The 21,877-nt window shown below is 47.1% G+C and overlaps 2 protein-coding genes across 6 annotated transcripts in view; one reads left to right on the top strand and one right to left on the bottom strand.

The window, feature by feature from the left end:
- Rhbdd1 (rhomboid domain containing 1) overlaps positions 1–7,842 on the top strand; it is a 137,544-nt gene extending 129,702 nt beyond the window's left edge. For both annotated transcript variants that reach the window (XM_045148125.1, XM_004662871.2), the window contains exon 7: positions 5,578–7,842. In XM_045148125.1, coding sequence (XP_045004060.1) covers positions 5,578–5,666 — 89 coding nt within the window. In that variant the 3' untranslated portion in view covers positions 5,667–7,842. The remainder of the gene's footprint in view (positions 1–5,577) is intronic.
- Positions 7,843–16,795: 8,953 nt separating this feature from the next.
- Col4a4 (collagen type IV alpha 4 chain) overlaps positions 16,796–21,877 on the bottom strand; it is a 162,523-nt gene continuing 157,441 nt past the window's right edge. For all 4 annotated transcript variants that reach the window (XM_045146847.1, XM_045146846.1, XM_045146845.1 and 1 more), the window contains exons 44-47: positions 21,640–21,756; positions 20,753–20,941; positions 18,807–19,093; positions 16,796–18,438 (exon numbers count right to left, since the gene is read on the bottom strand). In XM_045146847.1, the coding sequence (XP_045002782.1) occupies positions 18,175–18,438; positions 18,807–19,093; positions 20,753–20,941; positions 21,640–21,756 (857 nt within the window). In that variant the 3' untranslated portion in view covers positions 16,796–18,174. The remainder of the gene's footprint in view (positions 18,439–18,806; positions 19,094–20,752; positions 20,942–21,639; positions 21,757–21,877) is intronic.

The raw sequence follows: 21,877 nt of genomic DNA, 5'->3' as shown, positions 1-21,877 counted from the left end.
GTGTTCCTCAAGTCCTGTGAAGCATGATCGCTGTTTCTTTGAGGAGAATTGAGGGCTGACCTCCATTTGCAGGAACACAGAGGCAAGTCTCATAAATACTAATATTCTCTACCAGGTTCTTCGGAGAAAGGCCATTTCACCCAAGCCTGTAAATGCTGAATGCCTGGTTTAACTAAACAGGAGAAAGAAGTTTTACTAGGCACCCAGCTTTCTGTGGGGCCCAAAAGCTGCTCTGTGTTACAGAGCATATGGCTCAGTAAAGGTTAATTACCTTTTTGCTATTGACTTCTTAGAAAGCAAATTATTTAGTAACTAGCAACTTCACACTGTACAAATCATGACTACAAGGGCCCACAACCATAACTGGCCATTTTCTGTTAAAAGTCACTAATCAGGTTGGGAAGATGATGGCATGGGTGCACATGCTTGGTATGAAAGCCTCCTGCCCTGAGTTAGGTCCCCAGAACCCTTGTACAGCCAGATGCAGTAATGAGTCTGTAACCACAGCTCTCATATCTAGCGAGGTGGGAGGCCAAGACAAGAATCTCAGAAGCTCACGGGCCAGCCTCCCCACTTACTCAGTGGCAAATAAGAGACCACCCTCAAACAAGGCGGAAGACGGGGACCCACACCTGAGCTTGTCCTCTGACTTCCATATGCATGCACACACAAAGATAACCATTAACAGGGAGAAACAGTCACAAGTCCTGTCTTTTTAGTTTGTGTATATCTTATGGAGTTAACTTATTTCAAACAAATGGAGTGGCAAACAAGTAACAAATGGTGCTTGATGATGTTGGAGCTGGACCATGGTAATACTAGCTGCTCAGCAGGCATTTACTGATGCGTCCTCCCTGGGACTTCTCACAACCCACCAAAGGAGCTGTTCTCACCATCCCCATTTCCTCAAGTAGGAAACTAAGACCTGCTCAAGGATATGTGGCTAAGAAGTGGAGGAGTTGGGATTTAATCACAGCTTGCCACACTCCAGAGCAGCAGAAGAGGATCAGTCTTCTTGCTTATCAGCCAGAACCTGTTAGAGAGAAAGAGAGAGAGAATGGGCACACCAGGGCCTCCAGACTATAAATTCTAGAGGCATGTGCCACTTTGTGCATCTGGCTTTACGTGGGTCTGGGGAATTGAACCTGGGTCCGTTGGCTTTGCAGGCAAGTGCTTTAACTACTCAATTATCTCTCCAGCCCAAAGACTTTTCTCTATATACTGTTTACACTAGTTCCAGGCAAAACTGGGAAGGCATCTCCTGATTCCCTTCTAGCACATTCCCATTACACTTCTGGGGACAGTTTCTTCCACCCAGCAGAGGCTGGCTTAGGCCTTCTGCTATGTAGCAAGTGTGGGCACATAACAGAACCCAGGAAATAGACCCTTGGAGACATGGCTATGTGAATGCTGAGGTTTGGGGGAATGATAGAAAGCAGTAACAGACATTGTGACATAGGTAAGAAAATACAGAAATGGTTGAAGGTGTCAGTGTAAAGACCAACAATTGGATGAGAGAGCCAAGCAGAGAATGCATGGGCAAGGCCTTGTCTCTGGCATGGAGCTGACCCAGGGCACACACATAGCTTCTGGCCAGCAACATCAGATTTGTAACTCCCCTGCAAATATGAAGTAGCATTTTACACTTAGAACCTTTGTTTAGGGGCTGGAAAGATAACTTAGTGGTTTAGGCTCTTGCCCACAAAGCCTAAGGACCCATATTTGACTCCCCAGGTCCCACATAAGCCAGACACACAAGGGGACACATGTGACACATGCACAAGCTCATGCATGCACACGAAGTGGTGCAGATGTCTGGAATTCGATTGCAGTGGCTGGAGGCCCGGGTACACCAATTCTCTTTCTCTCTCTCTAATAATAATGCTTTAAAAAACCTTCACTGGGGCTGGAGAAATGGCTTAGCGGTTAAGCGCTCGCCTGTGAAGCCTAAGGACCCCGGTTCGAGGCTCGGTTCCCCAGGTCCCACGTTAGCCAGATGCACAAGGGGGCGCACGCGTCTGGAGTTCGTTTGCAGAGGCTGGAAGCCCTGGCGCGCCCATTCTCTCTCTCTCCCTCTATCTGTCTTTCTCTCTGTCTCTGTCACTCTCAAATAAATAAATAAAATATTTAAAAAATAAAAAAAATAAAAACCTTCACTAAAAATAAAAAGATTCCAAACAGCACAGTGTTTGGGGCTGAAATAAAGCAACTTAGCCCTTCCTCAGACTGAAGGGTAGCTTTATGTTACCAGAAACATTGAGTGTCAAGGATTTCCAGGGCCTAATGAACTGAATATAATCAAGCATTGCCAGGGCCCCCAAACTCCTATACACCTGGGGCACTGTGGTATGCAGTGAAATTGAAGGTGTTCATGGTGGGAGTTCAGTCACATAATCACTACAGAAGAGGTCCATACAGCTTATGTGTTAGACTGGACCTACTTGTCTCTGTTTGCAAGTAGCAGGAAGCCCCTCATATCCATGAAGAGAAGCACTGAGTCTTGGCAGAAAGGTAGGGGACAGTGAGTGAGAAAGTAGTGCCCAAGTTGCTCTGTGTTTTAGAAGTCCTGGCACTTGGGTGGTGGTGGGTAATCAGAAAACCTTGGTTCACAGCTTGATTCCCTTTGTTCTAGCCAGGTGACCTTAGACATGTGTCTAATGCCCACCGTGCCTCATTTGACCTAACTCCCTGTGAAAATAGAATAATTAGACTAGTAACAAGATCTAAGTGAAAAGGGGGGAAAGGCGGGAGGGGGGGAGATTCCAAGTCAAATAGGACACATTGAGAGGGCTCTTAGTGAAAAAGTGAGTTTTCTACTCTACGTGGCATTTCTTCTGTCAGCTGCACCCTAGATCTCCTCAAATGCCCTGCACATGGTCCCATTCTAGGAATCAGACCTTTGGAACCCTTTTGGAAATGTTATTCCTCTCAAAGGCAGTCACAGCTCCTTCAGTAATGGAAAAACATCAGAGGACACTGGGCTTTGCTTTGGGCATCTGAGGACTCGTCCAGCTTGCATCCTGTGGCCTGGTGTCAACATGCCACGTGGAGCCTGCTTCTGCTTCTGCCCATGGCTCATTCTCATAGAGTTCCTGCCCATCTGGAACACAGTGTCAACAACTGGCCTGTGTTCATAACTACAATTAAGGATAGTCTTGTAAAATACAACCATAAACAGCAACATGGGATTTGGATCTGATCACATAAAATGATTTCAAGCAATAAACTAGTGTTGATTTGATTCATCAATTTGTCATTTCAAAACATTCACCATCTTGAACAAAGAGAAATCTATTACAGATACATATGGCAAAAACTGAATCCAGTGAAGTGTTTAATCCTAAGTCTTCATAAAATCTTTTTAAAAGTCTGAAGTCTGTGACATCTTGATTCTCATCTGTAGTCTCAGTAAATGCACCGCTATGTACTGCACCATACTAAGAAGAACCCAGAAGTAGGGGCTTTACCCAGCAGGAGTGAGAGTGGGGGCAAGACCTGCCCTGTTCACTTTGAGGGCACTGATGAAGATGGGTTATAAGGGGCTCAAGAGGTCATCCTCCCATGGTCTTAAGTAAGAAAGGAGGGCTAGTTACAGGGAGGTATTGGGGTCCCCAACACAGTAGTGAAGCAAAACTATACAAAAGTTTTTTATTTAAATTTTTCATGTTTATTTTTGAGAGTGACAGAGAAAGAGAATGGGTGCGCAGGGCCTTCAGCCACTGTAAATGAACTCCAGACACGTGCGCCACCTTGTGCATCTGGTTAACGTGGATCCTGGGGAATCAAGCCTCGAACTGGGGTCCTTAGGCTTCACAGGCAAGCGCTTAACCACTAAGCATCTTTCCAGCCCCATACAAAAGTGTTTTTTTTTCTAATTTTTTTTTGTTTATTTTATTTATTTATTTGAGAGCAACAGAGAGAGGAAGAGGCAGATAGAGAGAGAGTGAGCAACAGACAGAGAGAGAAAAAGGCAGATAAAGATAGATAGATAGAGAGAATGGGCGCTCCAGGGCCTTCAGCCACTGCAAACGAACTCCAGATGCGTGCGCCCCCTTGTGCATCTGGCTAACGTGGGTCCTGGTGAATCAAGCCTCGAACCAGGGTCCTTAGGCTTCACAGGCAAGCACTTAACCGCTAAGCCCTCTCTACAGCCCACAAAAGTTTCTTGACTGCTTATTTTAAAATTCTCTTTAACAACTGCAGCTCCATTCATGGATTCAATAGACTGACTTGTTTCCCAGTGCTGTCTCCAGCATTTTATTTTATAGCTGTAACAGTTATCTTGTCAGTACAAACATCAATGAAGCATTTTTGAAAAGGTGCCACTCTTAGAGAAGAAGAATGACATACTTGCTTGCTTTCCCCGAAAAAGCAGCTGCCTAACCCTGCCCGTCCCCCCATGGCCAGAGACTCCCGAGCCTCCCCTCCCTGGAAGGGCCATGTGGAGCCCGAGTCGGCAGTATTGGGTGTTTGTGGTTAGCACCACGTGCTTATTGGACCAGGACTGCTCCAGGACTGGGGAGCTGGGAGAATCGGAGGTGCCCCTGTCACGTTGGAGCTTCTGACCCTAGCAGGAGAGGAGGAAGCGTGCAGATGGTGGGACGGGAATGATAGACCGTGGCAGCTGCTGAGTGAAAACAAGTAACGGGAGGGCGGAAAGCGAGGCGTTTCCCCTGGGAGAGGCTCTCTGAGCATGGCCAGGAAACGCGCGTTCGACACAGGTGATAGCAGGGGTGTCGTGCAGAGGAGCAGGGCTCACAGTGTGGGTCCACGAGTTTAAAAGTGCTTCACTTACGATGGGAATCCAACGCCATGCTCCGCCCGACTGCCCCACAGAGGGCCTGGCTGCCCCCTGCACAACGTGTAAGTTGCTGTTCTTGAGATCTGGGATGATATATTGTTATCATTTCCCACCGTGCCTGGAAGAGCGCTCCCGTATACTGACTGGAGTGCTCTTCCATGGTCTTTCATATGACTTTAAATATCATGCTTGTGATTTTGTCTGACAACAAAAGTGGAGTGAGGTGTTAGTGGAGATGGGCATGACCATGAGAACAGAACGACAGCCTAGCCCTTGAGACACTGGTGGACTCCTTGGATCTGCCTACCTCCCCTCCTACTCTAACGCTGTGCTGCCCACACCTGCGAGGGGAGACTTGGCACCTCTTAGTCAGGTGAGACTCTCATAGCAATTGGGGCAGGTTCGAGGGGAGAAAAGGGAGGTCCAGAAGCAGTCCAGATCGTACATCATAAAAATTAAGACCAGAAGACTAAGTCCTGGAGACCTTCTGAAAGATTAAGTGATGCAGTGGTGCAGTGCCGTGGAAGTCAAGTCACAACACGCAGAATGAGAGAAATTAAGTTCATGGGCTGAGCCACATGGAAAGCACTCACTTGATTTTGATGTTAGTGTGACCAGCTGAGACGGGAATATGTTGGCTGTGTATCTTTTCTGTTAAAACAAAGGTGTCACCAAAACAGCCGGTTCTCCCTGAGCATCCCAGGACACACGTATCCTTGTAAATGCAGGACCATGGATGGCGCGGTCTGACTCTCCATTCCGCTTTCTCACTGCAGGAAATACCAGAAGTAGCCCGCCGCCCTATGGCTTTTGGCTGTCCCCAGAAGAAGAAATGAGGAGGCTTCACAGATTCGATGGCCAGTGAGATGGCCCAGCATACTGGGAAGATGTGCTCCAGGCCAGTTGTGTGATCCAATTGCTTCACTCCCCAGCCCACTAATTGGTTTTAAACAAAAGCAGAGTATACCATTACTATCCCAGATTCCTCCTGCCTGCCCCGTGGTCCCTGTGAGTCCAGTCTGTGTCTGGCTTGTCCAAGGCAGCTCACGAATTTCCCGGGGTAGTCATCTGGTCTTGTTCTCTATATCCAACTGAAGGGCACTTCCTCAACACTGCCAACAGTTTCCACACTTCCTTCCTTCCCACTGACTCAATGGCACATCCACACTGTGTGGGAGTTAAAGACGGTGACTATTGCAAGAGGTTTTGTTTCCCCACATTGGGGCTCGTTCTGCCTGGGGTGGTGGATGCACAGCTTCGCAGGGCATCTCCTGGCCTGTGTCCCATGATGGCTTGGGAAGAGGCAGTGGCTTCCTTCCCAGTTTGTTCTAGTCTCCTTCACCATACAACTCACATTCCCTCTCTGGGACTGGCTGGTGTTCACAACCTGCTGAAGAGGCGTAAGAAACCCCAAGGGGCACCAAAACAGCCCAAGGGGAAGAAAACACCTGCCCACCCCATTAGCTGCCAGGTGGCCCCAGCAATCTGGCCCCACAGCGACCTCTCCAGGGACAGTGTGTGTGCGCCCAGGAGATGGGACTTGCAGTTTAATCAACAAAGCAGCAGCAGGTGCCTTGGACCAAGCAGAGCAAAGGCGTTCAGTCCCTGTAAATCCTCCTTGTAGGAAGTACCTTTTTTCCTTGTAAAAGTGCCTTTTCATTGGCTGCTATTCAGCTGTTTGTCCTGAAAGAAGGGTCCAGTACATGCTCAGGGGCTACACTGTCCAGTACACAGACTTGCCAAACCATTTGAGGCATTTCCTGGTGCTTGTGTTTGGAAGTAAAAGGACAGAGCCAGAACCTCACTAACATCTTACTCCCTTGGAACTATTTATGAAGAAAGTAGAGACAAAAAAGGATCCTTCTATGTTGACTTAGCTACCATTCATACACAGCAAGTAGTAGATGTCCCTTTGTTATGCAGGGTGCACATGTCAGGAAGGGGGATGCCAAATGTTGACACAGACTGTCTTTGGGGTGGAGCACATGGCACTTAGCTTTCCCTTGTTTATAGTTTTATATTGCTATTTTTAAAAATGTGTATATGTATGTATTACATTTGCAGTCAGGAAAGTTGATTTCTATTAAAAAAAAAAAGGCAAGACACATGTAGCTAGTGAAATAAATGTAAAGATTTATTCTCTTTGTTCTTAAGAACATCCTCAGTGCAAATAAATACCTGATTTTAAAATCACCTGTGTTCCCACCACTTGGAGGTGGAGCCGTATTTTGAGCTGTATTGCTGTCTGTTCTTTGTGTAACTGTGATAAATCTTGGAGTACACTGTACAGCTTTGTACCGAGTTGTTCATCTGAATTTTCTGGGAGTGGCCCTGACGCCTACACGAAGATGACCACAGCATCCACCAGCATCTGCGCTCTGGCCACCTAGCTGGACAGTGGTGCCCAGAGCTCCTTGGTTTAACTCACAACTGATGTAGAGCTGCAGCTCGTTGATAATATGCACTCTGTCTGGGAGCCTGATCGACTTATACTGTCAATTAGAATGGTCAAGCTGTCTCCCAAACTGGAAGTCTGATTTCTCTACCAAGTCAGAACTCATTCTTCAAGGCTATCTGCTGACCAAGCCTGGACACTCTTCCACATTCATGGCTAGCTCTCCCTACTTAGGAAACTCTGCATACCCCAGGTCATGCCCGAGGTTGCCCCGAGCAAAGCCTGATCTTATCTTCCCATGGCTCTCCCTCTCCTCCTTCCTCAACCCAAATGTTGTGGAAAGGCTCATGAAACATTAATGTTCCACCAAAGTCTTAAATTGCATTAGAAGTCCATCCAATTATTTATCCAAGTACTTGGTTATTTTGTATGTAGCTTGAGTCCAATAGTAGTACCTGCTTCTCTGTTTATTTTATCAGATACAAAGACACTGGGATTCCATTTTTGAATGCAGAGTTATAATATGCATGTTTTATTTATTTATGGAGTATAATATCACCAACATGTAATACCTATGTGGGAAAGGTTGTTATAGTTATTAATATAAACCAATTATTTTTTCATAATAAAGATGTTCTGGCAATGATTTTAATTATTTTATTCAATGAATGGGCTTGTCTATAACTGGTACTTACTGTGTTCAGTGTCTGTCTTTCATATGCAATAAGGAATTCCCAAAATTATGCCAAGATTCAGGGATGGGTTGAGAAAGACAGACAAAAGCAAGTGCTCTGGACTGATGGTCTCTACAGAGAGTACGCGTGAAGAGCTGGTATTTAAGTTTGGTCTCTTGTTTCACAGTTTCCTGATTCTTTTATGCCCCAAGTTCCCGCAGTGTGCTGGGGTCAGTCCGCTTAACAGAACTCTTCATTCAGAACCCTTTCTGGAATCTTAAGAGGAAGGAGCAGTTAACATCACTTCCTCTTAGTGGTTCTTTGGAGGTATTGTCTGTGACCTTCAGGGTTGCACATGGTAGTGCTCAGACCTCCTTGTCTTTGTAAATGCCTGCTGGGGAAGCTCAAGCCAAAAGGTAAATTACCAGATTTTATAGCACTGGGACAGTCTACAGATTTGACTCATTCTGCTGCTAAGGAGCTAGCTAAAGGAAGAGAGAGAAAGAAGACCCCACCCACCCCTCACAGACACACACACGCACACAGTGGACCACAAGTTGAGGCAAAGCTGGCCCCCTCTTCCATGGGATTGCTTTCTCTTGAGTCAATATTTAGCAAAGAAATGTGTTCAGGGCTAACGAGATGGCTTAGCTATTAAGGTCCTTGCCTGCAAAGCCTAAGAACTCATGTTCCATCTCCTGGTCCCACATAAGCCAGATGCACAAGGTGATGCAAGAGCCAGGCTGCACAGGCACACAGGGTGGGGTGCGCATCTGGAGTTCAGTTGCAGTGGCTGGAAGCCCTGGTGTGCCAATCCCCCCCTTTCTCTCATAGGAAAACAAAAAATGTGTTCAATCATTCATAAACAAATCTATCATTTCTACCTTTCCTGTACCAGTGATTTTCTAACCTAAATACCACTGGCCTTTTTGCCTCCAGCATTTTATTTTAGAATCCTAGCTTCTCAGCTTGGAATGACCTTGAAGTCCCCCAGTCATTACTGTGCTCAGTAAGTCAAATACCTCTTTACTGAATTCTACATAATGCTGCCAGTTAGGCTTCCAAAATGCATCTTAGTGATGCCACTCACCATCTCACATATTTTTTATTGTCTGAGGGTCAAAGCCACTGGCCTGGGCAGCAAAGCTCCCCGGAGCATCTGGACCCCATCCCATTCATGCCGTGCAGCCTTCCCCTCTGGTCACATGCAGAAAAGGGTTTCAGAACTCGCTAATACAAAGCAGGGTGGAGTTTAAAGATATTTCAATATACGGGCTCGAGGGGTGGCTTAGTGGTTAAGGCATTTGCCTGCAAAGCCAAACGACCCAGGTTTGATTCCCCAGGACCCACGTTAACCAGATGCACAAGGGGGGGCACGTGTCTAGAGTTCATTTGCAGTGGCTGAGGCCCTGGTGTGCCCATTCTCTCCCTTTCTCCCTCTCTCCCTCTCTTTCTGTGTCAAATAAATGATAGATAAATAAATAAATAAATAAATAAATAAATAAATAAATTTAAAAAGATTTCAATATAGAGTTCTGAACACGAAGATTAAGAGCGAGGAACTCAGAAGGAAAGCAAGGCTCACCCCAGAGCGTGGATCTGGACTTCCCTAAGACAGTCACAGAGCACAAGACTTGCCCCAGTGTGGACCTGGGCTCCTCAGGGACAGTTACAATCAAGCATATTCACATTAGCAATATAATTTTGGTGACTCAAGGTGCATCTTAAAAGGCTGCAAGAGACCTGTTTTTGTCTCATGTGTGTGTGCTTGTGCACACACACACACGTTTATGCATGCCACAGTGCATGTGTGGAAGTCTGGACAGTCATGGGGTCCTTGCACTTTGTTGTTCTGTTTTTGCCACTGTATGTGCACCAGTCTAGCTGGATATGATGACCTGCCACGTTCCTTCACTCCACCTCCTGTTGTCGTAGGCACGTTATAATCACCGAATCATGCACCACTTCGCGTGGGTCTTGGGGAATTTAACTTGCGCCACCAGGCTTGGAAGCAAGTGCCTTTAACCATGGCTCCACCTCTCCTACCCCAATGCCTTCTCTGTTGCTTTTTTTGTTTATTTTGCTTTTCGAGGTAGGGTTTCACTCTAGCTCAGGCTGACCTGGAATTTACTATGTAGTCTCAGGGTGGCCTTGAACTCATGGTGATCCTCCTACCTCTGCCTCCCAAGTGCTGGGATTAAAGGCATGCACCACCATGCTCAGCTCGCTCTCTCTTTTTGATAAAGAAAACTACTATGCTCCATAGATGCATTTGACGGAATGACATTCTGATAAAGTAAAACCAGGAGGGTTACACAGGGCTTCTAAGCCTGTCCCTTCCGTACAGGTGGAGTTTCTGGTGAGTGTCCTAGACAATTGTAGTTTATAGCTTGGAAGAGAGAAGGAACTTAAGAATTATGAATCTTGCTGGGATCCTTCCTCCGTCACTGGCTGGCAGCTTCAATCTGACTCCAAAGTCAGGGGCTCCTTTGCTTTTTCAGGTCCCCATAATTCTCTTGTCTTTGTATCCTACCTCAATGCACAGTGCTTTCCAACCTGCAAGAGGGTGAAAGTTGACTGAATTGGCCACTGTCTTAGTGACTGAGCCTCTAGGCACAGGTCATGAGGGGCTCTCAGGCAGTTCTTCCTTTGCCCTGGAGCAGTCTGTTGGAGAGGTGATCTTCGGTTTCCAGGGGCTCCAGAGTCCTGGCTCTTATTCAGTTTATCTTGAGATATGATCTTACTGGGCTCCTGCTATGCAGCGCTGACCCTATGGGCTTCCCACTTCCATCCCTCCAAAGCAGCTGATGAGGCTCTCTGGGCTGAGTTGAATGGACTGTCTGAGGACCCACGGCATGGGGCATTCCATGACAGCATAGTTTGGCACACCTCCTTCCTAACCTGCCTACAAATGGAGGTAGTGCGTGGAAGGTGAGGGGTGATGCAAACAAGGAGCAAGGAAGCCGTTTTTCTGGTAGGTAGGTAGCTAGGGACTGGCCCACAGGAACATAGATGCCACCTTGCCTGCACTGCCAGGACTAGAAACCAGTCTCATGCATGATGGCTGAAGGGCAGCAACTCCTCAGCCACAACGGCCTCCTGTTTCTTCCCCAGTTTCCTAGGCTTGGCCCTCATGGGGCCCTTTCTGAACCCGTGTTCCTTCCTAACCCCTGAGCCTGGTGATGCGGCTCCTTCGAATTGGATGCCTGCTTCATATAACTGGACCTGAGCCATGTGTGAAGTCTTACCTTAGCCTCTTCTTTCCTTCCCTGCGAAGAGGGATCATCTGGGCCTACCCTCCTCAGTCCCAGCCTAGCTGGGAGGGGCGGGATTTATTTCAGTTTGGGATTTCCTGTTTTCCTTTCCTCTTTTTTTTTTTTTAAAGTTTTTTTTGGTTCATTTTTTATTTATTTATTTGAGAGCGACAGACATAGAGAGAAAGACACATAGAGGGAAAGAGAGAGAGAATGGGCACGCCAGGGCTTCCAGCCACTGCAAACGAACTCCAGACGCGTGCGCCCCCTTGTGCATCTGGCTAACGTGGGACCTGGGGAACCGAGACTCGAACCGGGGTCCTTAGGCTTCACAGGCAAGCGCTTAACCGCTAAGCCATCTCTCCAGCCCTCCTTTCCTCTTAATCCTAAATCTCTCAAAACTAAATTGCATAATTTGCCCTTCACATGAGTCTGTGTTTTAAATTTTTTGTTAATGAGGATAAGAACCCAAGACTTGAGAGCTGCCAGTGATGGGGGTTCAAATCCTTCAGAGTTCTCTCCTGCATCAGTAGATTCTTAACAGCACTGTCTGCAGCAGGAGGCAGGTCAGAGTTGAAGTTCTAGGTGCTGACTATATGACCTTGACCTTGAACAAAAACTCAGTTTATGCATGTATAAAACAAAATGGGTGAGGATTTGACAGTAAACTCTGTGGTAAGATTAATACAGTTCTTGTCACATACGAGGTGCTCAAGAAATGTTAGTTAAATGCCTTTCTTCCCTGTCAGAAAAGAGGTCAGACCAGATACCATTGGAATACCCTTGAACCCATTAAAGAGTTACTGAATTTCTACACTCTACCTATCCCCACATCCAGAATGCACAGCACCGTGACAGTAAGTGTCCGCTCAAAAGGCTCGTTCGTCAAAGGCTTGCTCGCTAGTCGGTAGCCCTATGTGAAAAGTGGGGTGTACTTGGAGGAACTGCAGATGAGTGCTTGGGGCTACATAGTGCCCCAGGCAGCTCTCTGTGCCTCTCTCTGCTGCTTTCTGACTGGAGTGAGGTGAGCAGCCTCTGCCCACGTGTGCCTGCCGCCACAGTATCCTGCTTCACAGGCACAAACAGCTATGGATAGAGTCAGCTTTGGACTGAAACTGTGAGTCAAAACAAATCCTGCCATGAAGTGGTTTTTCTCAAGTAGTTGTCTCAGCAGTGAAAAGCTAACTACCGTACTGGGCTGCAGGCGACAACATCTGGCATGTTCCACCTCTGTAGCTGCCTTTCGTGCCTTCAGTCTTCCAAAAGCCCCGTGAGTCGGGCCACCTCACCTTCCTGCCCCACCCACCTGAGGGCGTGGCCGGCCAGCCCCAAGCCCACTGCCAGTGAGCTGTGGTTGATGCGCTGCTTCTGCCAGAGGCCGCCTTCCCCTTCTGCACCCCAGCTGCTTCGCAGACACTCAGAACCCCACCCTGTCTCTCCTCTCCGCTTCTGCCACTTCCACTTCCACCGAGAAGCACCCCTGATTTCACAGATTAAGCCAGTTCACGGGGCCGTCCATGTTACACGCCAGGCTAGAACAAAACAGGCCGAGCAGGGCAGTACCTGTGTACCCCCTTGGCGCTGAGGCGGGCAGAGCGGCACAGGACTTCACTGGGGCTCCCTGGTCAGCCAGTTTATCAGAAAAGCAGTGAGCTTCGATTCTGTGAGACAGTATCTCAGATAAATCAGGTAGAAGAGGGTTAGAGGTGGGTATGTCACCTTTGTTTGGTTTCCACACATATGTACGTGGGACACAGGCATGTGCACATGCATTCACATATAATATATGTGTGTGTGTGTGTATGTATGTACTGCTACAGCTACAAACAGCCACACATACACACATAAACACACACACCTGTGGTAATGACTGCATATAAAACAGTAAACCCACTCTGTCTTAAAAGAAAATAAATTCATGAAAGAACACAGTTGTCTCTGGAAGCCAGCACATAACTTTATATATATAATGAACCATAGGATAAGAGGCACTGTAGTAAAGATTGGAGTGACAGTACAGGAATGAAGCACCTTGCCAAAAGTTACATGTTCACAATCTTTAAAACTATAGGTTAGAGAAAGAGATACAATTTATTGGACATGTTTCACATTTTTTCCTATGAATCATGAAATATTTAAGCACCATAAAATTCAAGCATTTCACATGGATATGGGAGCCAGCATTATGCATTAGGTGGAATTCCTGGCAGATAAGAACAGTGACAACTGCAGAGTCCTGATTTTTAATGTCAATTGTTAGTTCCCTGCAGAATGTACTGATAATGTCCCTGTTGGAAATTGTGATCTTTTTTGTGGTACAGTAACTTTGAGAATTGAAATAAAACAGGATTCCCAGAGACATTAAAAATTGAACAGGAGTAAATAATTCTAATCAGTAATTTATATGCCCTGTGAGAATCATAATGCAATTTTGCTGTGGAAAAGAAATCCTTTTTCATAGTATGTAGCTTATTTTAAATAGAAGATGTAACCATAACCAGTGTATGGTGACTGCTAGGCACTAAACATAATGTAACTTCATATCAAGCTCACAAATGAGGAAAATGAAGCCCAGAGTTTAGCAGAACTCACCCACAGTAACAGCTAGAAGGAAACACAGCTGGATTCAAATCTGGGGTTCAACCAACTCTGCAGTCCTCATTTTTCCTTTATGCTTGCAGCCATTGCAAGTGAAAGGGATGATTGTTGGGTTATTCCAGTGAGCTATCATTAACATAGCCTGGAATAAAACGTGGTCTGCTTTATTCTAAATTACAGGAGCTCATAGTAAAGTCTTTGGGAAAAGCTAACTTTCATGGACCATTCCGCTGACTTTCTAAGCACTGGCAGCATATGCACAGACCTCAGAAAGGCGGCGTTGTACTAGAGAGCTCTGCCATCTGAGGGAACACGCAGTACGAGGTGTGTCAACTTGTTACTGCTCAGTGAAGGGTCTTCTTCCAGCCAAATTTCTCACATCACATTATTTATGACATTTCAGTTGGTGGCATTTTATCAGAGTGAGAATCCATTTTGGGAAGTGAGGGCCAAAGCTGGCAATTGATGTGCTGGCAATAACTGTCCTAGGAGATCGTAGGACATGCATGGGCTTGTGAACCACTTAGATGTTTGGAAGTAAGACATGATGTCTCCCTATTATGGTTTTACCAGCGAGGACTTTGTACGCAGAGCTAAAGCTTCCAGGCCTGAGGAGGCCTATGAAATGGAAGAGTTCTGAGGAAATCATGTGCACAGCAACAGCAATATGCCAGCACTGAGCATCCAAAAACAAAGTATGGTCTCTGGCCCCCAGGGAGTCAGCCAAGGGATGAAAGAAGTGTGCTAAAAGCCTGGAGAAGTGATGAGTAACTGAGACAGGAGAGAAAGCTGAGGGGACAGCCCCGTTGCTTGTTCCTGGAGCAGCACAAAAGAGTTCACATACCCACCAATGACTCAGTCCGCGAAGGTGAGTGGGTATCTCCCAAGCCCGAGAGCCGAGCATCGCCCGAGGAGTGTGTGCAGGACGGCAGGCAGCTCACGGCGAGGAGAAACTCCCTCAAGCTCCCCCGGACTTCTCACCCCATGTGAGGTCAGCTGGACGTCACAGGCAGCGCAGTCGTTGAAGGATTTTAAGCCAAAAAGTAAGAAAATCAAGTTTGGGTGGACTATAGACAATAGCTGGGATTTGAAACTGGAGGACGTGGCGGGGAGGCTTGGGAGGCACCTCCTGCAAGGGGACAAGTGGAGTGCATGCCCGGTGCAGAGGACTGGGGAGGAGGCGACATTTGCAGGAAGAGGAGTGGTCCATGCACAGCAGGGAGGCCCGCCTGGAGAGATAGGCTCCGCTCAAGAAGGAATACAAACCCAGAAGAAAGCATTCAGTCATCCAGCACCCCCACTAGGGTTTAGGAGCTTTGGGGTGGGGCCTGTGAAGGCAGGTTTAAATAAGACTATTACAGTGATGGGCTAGGATAGCCGGGAAGCTTTGTGCACAAGTGTTTCAGAGCACACAGATGCATAGCCAGGGGCGTGTGTGGCAGGGGCAAGGGGAGAGTGACGACATAGGCTGGCATAGTCTTCAGTCTCACAACGTGTTTTCCTGTTACTAAGCCCTTCTCGCCATTTGGAAATACTTCTCCAATATGTGCCATGTTTGGAGAGGGCTCTTGTGTTATCCGTTTGTTTGTTGTGTTGTTTTTTTGTGTTTGGAAGTAGGGTCTCATGGTGACCCAGGCGGATCTAGAACTCACTCTGTAGCCCACACTAGCCTCAGACTCAGAGATCTTTCTACTTCAGCCTCCTAAGTGTTAGGACTCAAGGCAGGAGCCACTGTGTCCAGCTTGATGACACTTTTTTAAAAAAATTATTTGACAGAGAAAGAGGGAAAGAGAGAGATAATGGGAGCCCCAGAGCCTCCAGCCACTGCAGACGAACTCCAGACACATGCACCCCTTGTGTATCTGGTTAATGTGGGTCCTGGGGAATTGAACCTGGGTCCTTTGGCTCTGCAGGCAAACGCCTTAACCACTAAGCCGTCCCTCCAGCCCTTGATGACACATTTTCGCACCGTCCCATGTTCGCTATCCCCGGCTCACTGTCGGGTAAACTGCAGCTAATGTTGCCTGCACTGTTTTAGCTTAAATAAGGGATCATGCAGCGTATGCTTCTGCAGTCCACTTGTTCCCCTACTTTCCTCCTAGAAATGTTCCCAGACTGAGTTCATGGGGAACTGTTAGGAGGCTTGGTTTGGGGTATCAAAGGTTCTGGGAACTCAAGATTAATGACAAATAAGGTAGAAATGGGCTTAAATTTCAATCGCTCAAAAATATTGAACACACATAAAATGATTCCAAAGTAAAAACCAAATACAAAATTACATGAAGTAGGGAATAATCTATATCAAGAAAATATTTCATGTTAAAATAGAAATGCTGACTAGCCTGGAATCAGAGTGCAACCACATCTCAAAAAGATTTTAAAAAATAGAGAGAGCAGGGCATTCGTGGCTCAGGCGTACACTTGCAGCACTAGGCCAGCCTGGGCTACATGGTGAGTTCCAGGTAGAGCTGAGCTATAGAAAAAAAAAGATTAAACTATCAAATAAAGCAGACATGCTTCTGTTACTTTTTCTTTTTTTTAACCAGAAAAACACTCTTAAACTGTCATCTCACAGGCAGCCTAAAACAAAACTCACTTGGAATGTACTGAGCATAGAAGAGCTCGTGACTAAGTGTGGCAAAGAAAACTTGTCTTATAAACAAATTTTTAATTGAGTTTTTCCCTAAATGACTTTTAAGTGTACTGAGGAAGTAGTCACTAAGACAAGTAGTGCGCTCAAGAGAAAATTCTTTCCTTTTCTTTGAAATGACATTTTCTTTAGCTGAAGAAGTTGAGCTTCCTCAAACTCTTTTTCTAGCAAACCTTTAAATTTGTAGGATTAGATCACTGGAATCTTGGAAAAATAGAATGCAGCCAGGTGTGGTAGCGCACGCTTTTATCCCAGCACTCGGGAGGCAGAGGTAGGAGGATCACCGTGAGTTCGAGGCCACCCTGAGACTACATAGAGAATTCCAGGTCAGCCTGGGCTAGAAAGAGACCCTACCTAAAAAAAAAAACAAAAACAAAAACAAAAAAACAACTCCCCCCCCCAAAAAAAAAGAATGCAGACCACTTAGTACTGAGAAAATTTACTCATTGCAAGTTGACATGGCTTCTAAACCTGTACAAGAGCTGTTAGGACCAGATAGATGTCAAGCAGCCGTGTCCCTATAACACAAACACAAAGTGTAAGAGTTCTGAAAACTGGCAAGAAGGATGCTCCCATACAAACAGGACCACAGGAAAACACAATTCCAAGTGCGCAGAAGCTGTGTTTCTCTTCAAGACAGTCCCTTGCCTTCCTGGTGGGGTGACCCCGTCTTAAATGAATCTGCCTACCTAAGTCTAATTAAGTCGGTCCCTAATTTCCTCCTGAGTGCATAATGATAGACCTGTCACCTCCCCAGTAAGCTGCCATTATGCATGTGGAAGACAAGTGTCCATTGTGAGCATCAAGGAAGCTCTGAGGCTCTCCTGGGAGGGGACACTGCGCTCAGCATGAACTGCTGGCTCACCTGAGGAGGCCCCATGTGGCTTCTGTCCCATTAGCACCTAAGAATGATGGACCCCCACTGGGGAAAGCATTCTGTTTGGAGGCTCACTGCAACCTGGGTCACTTTTTGTGAATCACTACCTTAATATTCATTAATAGCTTTTAGGCTCCTAATCTCTTATTGAATATATTTTTCCATAATTGCTAGTTTCCAAAAGGGTTGCCAAAGTATGCATTTCTATTCTCTGAAAAATGCAGAAGAGAACATAATGTTTTATATTCATCTGGGAAGTGTTTATGCTAATGCCACAGCTCTGTGAGCCTTCCTGGTGAAATGGTTCAGTCTCCTTTGAAATGAACCCTTAGTGCTGGCAATACAGAGGGGGTTGGTTTTGTTTTGTCCTTTAAAAAAACCTCTTTGGGTCACAGATTTACAGTTATTTAAAGTGCATGGGGGGAAATAGATTGCAGAGGCAATCATTCTGAAATGTTGAAAATCCCTACTTTCTAGTTTCATTGCTGGCCTATTTATTTTTTCCTGTAAAATCTATCCAGAAGCCCATTATTTGCAGAATAATTGACTTTGATTGTTAAAGATGCTATTAACCAATAAGTGAAGTTTCTGGTGATATAATTTATAATCTGGTCTGGATATCTACTGCTGGTCTTCCGGGAAAATTAGCATATATTCAAATAAAGCTGTTCTTCCATCCTCGTCAAGAACAGGGGACTATGTGGGTTTCGTGTGGACAGGTCGGGTTGCACACCTCTACATATGTAACAGCCGCTTCATCTATACCGAGCACAGGGAGTGCCTGGAGGATTCTGGGAACAACCACACAGAGCCAAGGAGCAGCTGACATTAGGTTTCATCTGAGCACCACTAAATCTCTGCACAGCCTGGGAACTTTTACCTCCCTAGGGAGTTTGTCTTGGCACACACGGGGGTTTTGTGTTCTCTAACTAGACTTCACGCAGACCTGGCACCTGCTGATTTTCTGGCGCTGGGCCTGGCCATCTTTCAAGGTGTCCGGTGGTGGGACAGAGGAAAACTGCAAGTCTGGATTTACTGTGGTCAACCAGAAGCTGTACTTATTTGCAAAAAAGTGGCAAGTTCCTTGTCGGCCTTGACATTCAAGGAATGGGGCTGCTCTGAAGTCCTCCAGGCAGCTGCCAGGTGACACAAGAGCCTGCCCTCCGCCCTGGTCTCCAGCTCCTGTGTGCTGCCCAGACCAAGAAGAAAGAATTAGGGCTCAGACGTCTGCATATGGCCCGCGCCCCATCAGTGATGTGCCCAGGACTAGGCCTGCTTTTATCATTCTTCCTTAAATCATCCCACAAAGAACAAAATGCCGTGTGCTCAAGAGTGAGCATCAGGAAGCATGCTGGGTGCGTCCGCCAACTACAGCCAATTTCACTGATGGCTGAAACAAAGCCATCCTCTAGCAGTGTGATCAGCAGAGGCACCGATGATGGAAAATCACGGTGACAGCCGCACAGGGCACCAGGCTAGGCTTTGCGGCACCTCCCGTCCTGTTGCCCACCCACTCTGCGATCCAGACAGAAGCAGGACTCGAGGTCGGGGCCTCACCATCAGGAAAGAGTATCCAATCCAGAGACTCCGCCAGGCCCGCGGACACGGCGGGATGGACTGGTCCTGGCTGTGCACTGCCACCGCCTGCGCCGGGGCTTCGCACACAGCGCAGCGGCTGATGTAAGGGCGGATGGCCTCCTCTGCGAAGGGCATCACGGGGAGGGGGGCAGCGCTGGCCAGCCAGTAGGACCTGTCGTTCCGCCGGGCATAGTGGCACACTTGGTGGATGTTGCAGTAGGCAAAGGGCAGTGTGCTGAACATGGGAAGGCAAGACCCTGCCAGACCTCGGAGGGAAGAAGAGGAGCAGTGCGTGAATAGCCTGCGCCGAGCAACCAGTGCCTCCAGCGCTGCTAGTCACCAGAGCCGGCCAGCGAGGCCTACTCCAGAGCCCACTGCCGCTTCCTTCGCCTCCCTGGCCTGCGAACCAGCTTTCGTCCACTCTTTCAGGAGCCCAGCAGTGGACCGGGGGCTGGGTGTGAGCAGAGACACACCGGTTTGCTCACAACTCATAGCCAGTGGGATAAACAGGGCAGCCAGCCAGAAAAGCACGTGAAGGAGGGAGAGGCTGGGGATATCTGACTCTTGTGGGGGGACTAGGAAGTTATTCTAAGCTTTGACTCACTGTGGAAAGGATGGAGCTATGCTTGGAAACAGTGGTGACTGTCCAACAGAGAAGATGCTGCAGAGACAGACAGACAGACGCAGAGCATGGAGCTCTGGAAACCAAAGCTCAGCCGGAGAACCTGCCTATGTAGCTTCTCATCTCCAGGCGTCTAGGAGATAATTCTGACTGGAGGGTGTGAGCTTTGTGGATCTCGTTAAGGGGCTTTGGACTAGGCTGGGTACTCTGTATGTCCCAGGGTGAGAGAAAACTTTGGTGGTAGATAGAAATCAAGGAGAGAAAGAAGTGGGTTCAAGATGAACATTTCATTTTCCTCACCCCTGTGCCCAAACAACCTAGGCCCTGCAGTGGGAAAGGACACGGCAGTACTAAAGGGAAAAAAGAAGACAGACATCTAAGAAGCAGCCACCACTATGCCTGTCCCCTGCCACCCCCTCACTAACTGGGACCACAACTCAGTGAAAGCAATAGCAAGACCCACCTCACTATCAACTGCCTCTGTTGATACATGCTTCCCGTGCCCAGCACCTCCTCCGGTGTGGTCCTCCCACGTCTGGCACCTCTGTTGGTATTTTCTGCCCACGCCCAGACCCCCACCTCCATTGCCTTAAGTGTGCCAGTGACCAGGTTCTTCAATTCTTGCTTACTGCTGCTGAAAACTGACAAGGAGCACCAAGGGGTTTCCCTCGAAATAAAGTCCTGTCACTTCACTACATGTTGGGCTACAGCCAGGCCTCTGTGCCGTCAGGTACTACAGTACACGCACATCAGGTACCCTCCTGCACCATTCCATAGAGAAACAGCTCGTCACACCCCTGGTTAAATAATTTACATTTTGGAGAAAAAAATGAATTTTATAACAGTCACATTTAACTTGCTGAGAAAGAGGGATCTTTTATCTTAAAAAAAAAAAAAAACTAATAAGGTAGGTATGGTGGCACACACCTTTAATCCCATCACTTGGGAGGCAGAGGTAGGAGGATTACTGTGAGTTCAAGGCCACCCTGGGACTACATAGTGAATTCCAGGTCAGCCTGAGCTAGAGTGAGACACTACCTCAAAAAACAAAACAAAGACTAAATAGCCAGATGATAACCGGATGAGCCTTGGGTGTCCCTTTTAGATCCTGGGTTCAATAGCATTAGTAAGGGATTAGCAGGATATCTTAAAAGAAAGTAATAATCCCACAGGAGGTTAGTGGTTAAGACATTGGGGAATTGTTAGCTTTAACTAAGGTTTGTGTTTACTCAGCAAGTCATGAGCATTGGTGAGCCCGTATGTCACGCACTGATCGCATCTGTCTTGGTGCACACATACATACCAAGGTCTTGGTTATGTGCTTTCTCCTGCCCTTCCAGGTATAACAGGCTATACCCAGTCCAGAGCCGTGGCATTCCCAAGGGACAAGCAGGTTCTTGGTCTGTCTGACTGTGGAGAACCAGGAGGAAGCCACTAAGGTATCCCAGACCAAACCCTTTGGGTCCAGGATCACCAGTTGGACCGGGAGGGCCTGGAGGGATAGAGTAAAAATAATTAATTCATCTAACAAACACTTCCAAGTGCCTCTGTTTGGGCACCATGTTAAGCCATCAGGGAACAGAGGAGAACATACACATCTGGCTCCCCAGAAAGGTCTTCCTCACACATCTGCAGTGCACATTGACTCATCTATGAAGTGCACTGAGCCTGGGACTATGGTCAGTTCAACCAACTGTGGGTTGAAAATACTCAAGGAAATCCCCCCCCCAATTAATTGCATCTGTACTAAACATATAGGCTTTGTTCCTTGTTTTGATTCCTTAAACAATATAGTCTAACAATTAGCCTCATAGTATGATATCATTTCACTGTATCAGGATAGATATGTGGTTCAAAGTTAGTTTCATATACATGAGGGGGTGTGTGTAGCTTTTATGTAAATAAGATGCTGTTATATAGAAGCAACTTGAGCAGTCTGGAGATTGGAGCTCTGTGTTGGGGGGAGGGTGTTCCAGAGCCAACCAAATGTGGCTACTAAGAAAAAAATCTTCTCCTTGAGCTACATCAACAGAAACTAGGAAAATCCCTGCCCAAGCATCTGCTGAACTGATTTATAGCAATAATGCTATTTGAAGAACTCACTTTGGAAGTTGTTGAGGGTGAAGACTTGAGACGTAGTTTCAGGGTCAGGTTCAGTGTTAGAGGAAAGAGGAGAAAGAACTTGTTTACCTGGAGCTCCAGGGTAGCCGGCTTCTCCAATGTCGCCTTTGCGTCCTGGTGGCCCTGGAGATCCAGGGATGCCCTCTGGACCCCTCCTTCCATCCAGCCCGGGCTGTCCTTTGCACCCTGAAGAAAAGCCCATGATGGGAGTGGTGAAGCCACGTGACGCCTGTCACCAGTGGTCGTGTGCAGCCCTCATGCTGGCCCTGGGCTTCCTCACACCTGGACGACCCATGCACCAGCTTGT

Source organism: Jaculus jaculus, chromosome 4 (assembly GCF_020740685.1).
Source record: "Jaculus jaculus isolate mJacJac1 chromosome 4, mJacJac1.mat.Y.cur, whole genome shotgun sequence".
NCBI classification, from domain to species: Eukaryota; Metazoa; Chordata; class Mammalia; order Rodentia; family Dipodidae; genus Jaculus; species Jaculus jaculus.
This window is presented reverse-complemented; position numbering and strand designations above follow the sequence as displayed.